The sequence below is a fragment of the Leucopleurus acutus genome (genome assembly GCF_964270905.1).
Source record: "Leucopleurus acutus genome assembly, chromosome: 1".
NCBI lineage: Eukaryota > Metazoa > Chordata > Mammalia > Artiodactyla > Delphinidae > Leucopleurus > Leucopleurus acutus.
Genome location: NC_139142.1, coordinates 77691596 through 77697505, shown reverse-complemented (window position 1 = coordinate 77697505; position 5910 = coordinate 77691596). Strand labels below are relative to the sequence as shown.

Sequence of the window (5910 nt, the reverse complement as noted above, 5' to 3'; positions counted from 1 at the left end):
ATTAGCCTTTGGATTCATTTTTGATAACGAGGCACTTTGCTAGGTGTTGATGGGAAAAAGAATTATACCTAAGGAACTTACATTTTCTTGGTTTCCTCCATGTCTGTGATATTTACAGAGTGAAAATTATTTGGTGGCAAGACAATTGGGATTTCAAGAACACAACAGCCCTATTTCCTTCAATGAGTAATCAAGATCATTTTGGTGTGGAGGAGGTTGGGTGACTGACCACAGTGACTTGACAGAGCCCTGGTTCTAGAACTGGTTCTAGTTCTCATCCCCCTCCCTCTTACTTGTGTGGGATATGCAGAGTCCTTCAGAGCACTGCTGTTCTCTAAGAAGCTGAGGTCTCTGTTGATTGAGATTCCTAAGGTTTTTTTTTTTTTTTTTTTTTTTTTTTTTGCGGTACGCGGGCCTCTCACTGTTGTGGCCTCTCCCGTTGTGGAGCACAGGCTCCAGACGCGCAGGCTCAGCGGCCATGGCTCACGGGCCCAGCTGCTCCGCGGCATGTGGGATCCTCCCGGACCGGGGCACAAACCCGTGTCCCCTGCATCGGCAGGCGGACTCCCAACCACTGCGCCACCAGGGAAGCCCCCTAAGGTTGTTTTTTTCCTCTCTCCAAATAACTAGTTATAAGATTTAAGAACTCAAAAGCTGAAGATATTTAAAGAGTAGGCTTTTTGAAAATGAAAAGCCATTTCATAATATTTTTCACACCTAATAAATTTTGAGAAAAATTTACTTTTCTTAAAAAGTCTGTCACTCTAAAAAAAAAAAAAGTCTGTCACTCTAGACCCCTTTTTCTCATGGGATTTGCACACTCCCATAGGAACAGGAAGTCAGTCCAAATTAAAACAGAAAACCACAGTTGACTAATTTTGAATTTACTGCCTTTATTGTTGGTTTCTTCCAGAGTGAATACAATGGCTTTTTTTTTTAACATCTTTATTGGAGTATAATTGCTTTACAATGGTGTGTTAGTTTCTGCTGTATAACAAAGTGACCACTATACATATACATATATCCCCATATCCCCTCCCTCTTGCGTCTCCCTCCCACCCTCCCTAGGTGGTCACAAAGCACCAAGCTGATCTCCCTGTGCGATGTGGCTGCTTCCCACTAGCTATCTATTTTACATTTGGTAGTGTATATATGTCCATGCCACTGTCTCTCTCTCTAAAAAAAAAATGGTTCTGAAGAACCTAGGAACAGGACTGGAAAAAAGATGCAGACGTAGAGAATGGACCTGAGGACACGGGGAGGGGGAAGTGTAAGCTGGGACGAAGTGAGAGAATACAATGGCTTTAATTGGAAATATAAACCCTATAGTGTTCTCCATGGGACCACGTAAAAAGAAGTAGGTATTTGGAGTTTTCTTGGAAAAAGGAAGAGAAGCATTAAGAATCTCCCTATAGGCTAGACTCTGCTGATCTTCAGCATGTGTGAAGACATTTTAAATGCAAAGAACAGAAACTCTGTCGGTCAGTGTGGTCCATGACAATCATTCATTGAACAAAAGAGCATCTACTCTGCCAGGCATGGAGGAAGAGGTGATGAAAAAGCCCTCATGACTCTCAGACTTGATATTTATTTAATGACAGATGGGAAATGCCAGATAGGGAAAGCTGAGTATAAAGGAGGTCCTTAAGTGGTGTAGAGAAAGAAAATTGCATTTTTTTGGATAGATGTTTGTGGGTATGGCTGGCCCCATGACTTGAATCTCTCCCATGCAGTCAATATACCTTCCCAGTCAAGTCTCAGATTGGCCTCTGTGATGTTGGCTCTGAAATCTTGGATTGTTCTGGAGGCCATTTTTAGGAGGGATGGGGAAGATGGTGGGTGGTGGCCTAGGGCTGTCTTATGTGTTCCTCTTGGAAATGGGCAGAGACTGAATTTTAATTTAGATCCTGGCCTGGAATTGAATAAAAACAGAAACTTGTGAAAGCTTCTTGAATTCACAATATATTTGCCCAGGAGACTGGACCGTCATGGCTCAAGTTGTCCTACTCTCTGGAGAAAATCAGCACTGTTTTATAAGTGGGCTTTCCTCACGAGCGATGTTTTAAAGACAAAACAAGGAAATTAATTTGTTGCTGTTGTTGAGGCAAAAAATGCTCTGTTTAAAGAACAAAGATGCTGTAACATAAACTGACAAAAGCCAGGGAGTCAGAGCAGGAGCTAAATGTCACATTATCAGCTCCAAACTTGAACTTGCCCAAAAGTACTAGGTTAATGTCTAAAAGATGGTGCCATTTAAGAATATTTTGAATTTAATATTTAATTATCTTAATTGGACATTATCCTTAGGGTTGCATGGTATTCACTTACAGGGGCTGCCCTTTAGAGAATGCAGATTCCACCCTGCCTTTGTCTTTGAAAAGTAACTGCTCCAGCTACTAATACCAACTTGGATAGCTCCTTGGGGGCCACGGTGAGGTTACTGTTAAATTGCATTTAGTGGTTATCATGTGTCACACTGGTGGACAGAAGAGAGCAGGGACGTGGGTGCTTCACAGCTGTGTCCTCGGGTTCAGAACTGTGGTGGACGTGGAAGACAGAGGAAACCTCTGGATTCAGGTCAGACTTGGTGTGATGGCCTGAGGAGGGAGGCTGGGGATTTGAAACTGTACTCATTGAGAAGAAAATCCCTCCACATTTTCACAGCTCCCTCTGTGCCCCACGGCTGCAGGTGCTACAGGTGTTGCAGCTCAAAGCTTATTAGAAAGGCAGACCTACTGAATGATAATCTGCATTTTAACAATATCCCCAGGTGATTGTCTGCACACTCAGGTTTGAGAACCACTGTCCCAGGAGAATCTTAAGACTCTGATGCTTCTCTCTTGCACCCTCTTTTTTTTTTTTTTTTTTTTTTTTTTGCTGTACGCGGGTGTCTCACTGTTGTGGCCTCTCCCGTTGCGGAGCACAGGCTCCAGACGCGCAGGCTCAGCGGCCATCGTTCACGGGCCCAGCCGCTCCGCGGCATGTGGGATCCTCCCAGACCGGGGCACGAACCCGTGTCCCCTGCATCGGCAGGTAGACTCTCAACCACTGCGCCACCAGGGAAGCCCCAACTTTCCGGGTTTTTTGTCAGTTTTCCCTTTGCCTCCACTCCCCTTATTTCATTTTTTTTGTCATTGTTCATATGCCATTGTTCCTACTGACCCATATCTAACTCCAGACCCATCCACAATAATTCATTATCATTAACTTATTTAACATGTCTGTGGCACTTACTAATGTAAATATTTGCACATACCTGTTCTCTTGTGTCCATTTTCTACCTTCTAAATTTTATATACACACACACACACACACATATGTGAAGGACGTACTTCATTATTTTAAAAGTAGATGGGCTTCCCTGGTGGCACAGTGGTTGAGAGTCCGCCTGCCGATGAAGGGGACACGGGTTCGTGCCCCGGTCCGGGAAGTTCCCACATGCCGCGGAGCGGCTGGGCCCGTGAGCCACAGTGACTGAGCCTGCGCGTCTGGAGCCTGTGCTCCACAACGGGAGAGGCCGTGATAGTGAGAGGCCCGCGCACTGCGATGAAGAGTGGACCCCGCTCGCCGCAACTGGAGAAAGCCCTCGCACAGAAACAAAGATCCAACACAGCCAAAAATTAATTAATTAATTAATTAAAATAAATAAATAAAAGTAGAACAATGTGTATCGTGGTATTAAGAATGATATAATGAATATCTGTGCCCAGTTTAAAAATGAGAATGAGTGATCCCGGAATCTTATGAATTACGTGATCTTTCTGGTAAAGTAATTTGTTCTGTCTGCAGTACCACCATATTTAGTTAGTTTTCTAATTGCTTTCCGTTTTACATCAATTTTGATCTGAACAACATATCTGGGGATATGAGGTATTTGTATCTTTGCTTAAATAAAGTCATTTATTAAAAGGTAAAGTGAAATTTTCTCTAGATCAGAAAGCAAGCTGTTATCCTAGGACTTCGACTAGAAGCTGAGTCTTGACTTTTCGTCTAGTGCTCTTCCTGTGAAGGATTCTTCTTCTTTCTGGCCTCCACACATCTCCTTCCGATGCCTGATAACACTGAACATCTCATAAGCATCCAATCAAGCGAACTCAGGAACGGCTCAGGCCAGTCAGGGAGAAATAGTGAGACCCTTTCCTGTCAGATGAGCCCTCTGGCTGGCGAGGCTAATTCATCTATTTACGTAGCAGGAACTTAACCAAATATTGTCAAGTACAAGAATGAATAACTATATATAAAATAAACAACAAGGACCCTAACTGTATTCAGTATCTTGTAATAACCTATAATGGAAAAGAATCTGAAAAAGAATAAATATATATATATGTATAACTGTATCACTGTGCTGTACACCTGAAGCTAACACATTATAAATCAACTATACTTCAATTAAAAGAAACAAAGAATGAATACAGTTAAGGGACCATAATACAAAGTCAAACGTAGTTGGTGTCAGAAGCCAGGAAGCAATTCCCCTGAGAGGACAAGTGACAGAGCTCACGTCTTGGCTTACTCACTGGCTGACCCCGGGCAAGCTACTTCATGGCTTGATGGCCCAGAAGGTAACGAGAATAACAGTACCTAATGCACGGAGATACCGTGAGAGGCAATGAAATCGTTTACGTCGAGCGTTTAGCAAGTGCCTGATAAAACATTAGCTGTTTTATGAATGTTTTCATTAATTATCTTTTCCATTTTTCACGTCTCTCCTCTCTGTGTCTCCCCCCTTTAGCATGAGCCGTACGGCCTACACTGTGGGAGCCCTGCTTCTCCTCTTGGGGACCCTGCTGCCGGCTGCTGAAGGGAAAAAGAAGGGGTCCCAAGGGGCCATCCCCCCGCCAGACAAGGCCCAGCACAATGACTCGGAGCAGACTCAGTCTCCCCAGCAGCCTGGCTCCAGGAACCGGGGGCGGGGCCAGGGGCGGGGCACTACCGTGCCCGGGGAGGAAGTGCTGGAGTCCAGCCAGGAGGCCCTGCATGTGACCGAGCGCAAATACCTGAAGCGAGACTGGTGCAAAACCCAGCCGCTGAAGCAGACCATCCACGAGGAGGGCTGCAACAGCCGCACCATCATCAACCGTTTCTGCTACGGCCAGTGCAACTCCTTCTATATCCCCAGGCACATCCGGAAGGAGGAAGGCTCTTTTCAGTCTTGTTCCTTCTGCAAGCCCAAGAAGTTCACCACCATGATGGTCACGCTCAACTGCCCCGAACTACAGCCGCCCACCAAGAAGAAGAGGGTCACTCGTGTCAAGCAGTGTCGTTGCATATCCATCGATTTGGATTAAGCCGGGCCTACCCAGCCTGTCCTTGGGGTGCAAGCCCCCAGGCGGGCCCAGAACCCGACCTAAATCAACCTGATTCTTACTTGGCTTAAATCTAGAGGCAAGAAGAACCACCAGCTGCCTTCTGCCAGGAGCCTGCTAGTGCGTAGTTTGTGTGCATGAGTGTGCATGGGTCCCTGTGGGTGTTTGCAGACACCAGAGGAAACACAGTCTCTGCTAGAGGGTACTTCCTATTATGTAAACGTATCTGCTTCCATGCGGGATGGTACAGAAAGCCCACACCACCTGAGGCACATTTGGAGGGGCAGGGTTCTGCCTTGGTCTTCCATGTGCCCTCCTGGGGACCAGAACCTCCCTTCAGAATGAATGTTAGTGGAAAATGCTACTCTGAGGGCAAGAGACCTGTTTTAGTGCTGCCTTGGCCTTAGGATATTTCAACCTGTGCTTGCTTTCCCCCTTCCTCTTCCCTGTCACAGTCCATCCCTTCTTAGGATCTCAGTGACTATTTCCGTCTAATCTCCTACCTGCCAGAGGCTCTAAAGTAACTCACTTGACCACAGATGCAAATGTTTCCTATTTGGGGAAGACCTTTCAGACTCTGGGGGAGGCTGGTAGGGCAGGA

The 5910-nt window shown here is 45.6% G+C and overlaps 1 protein-coding gene across 1 annotated transcript; it reads left to right on the top strand.

The window, feature by feature from the left end:
• Positions 1 to 4736: 4736 nt before the first annotated feature.
• Positions 4737 to 5291, top strand: GREM1 (gremlin 1, DAN family BMP antagonist; the record flags this gene model as incomplete). Its single annotated transcript, XM_082851322.1, has 1 exon — positions 4737 to 5291. The coding sequence occupies one exon, from the start codon at positions 4737 to 4739 to the stop codon at positions 5289 to 5291; it is 555 nt and encodes a 184-aa protein (XP_082707448.1).
• Between the last annotated feature and the right edge of the window lie 619 nt (positions 5292 to 5910).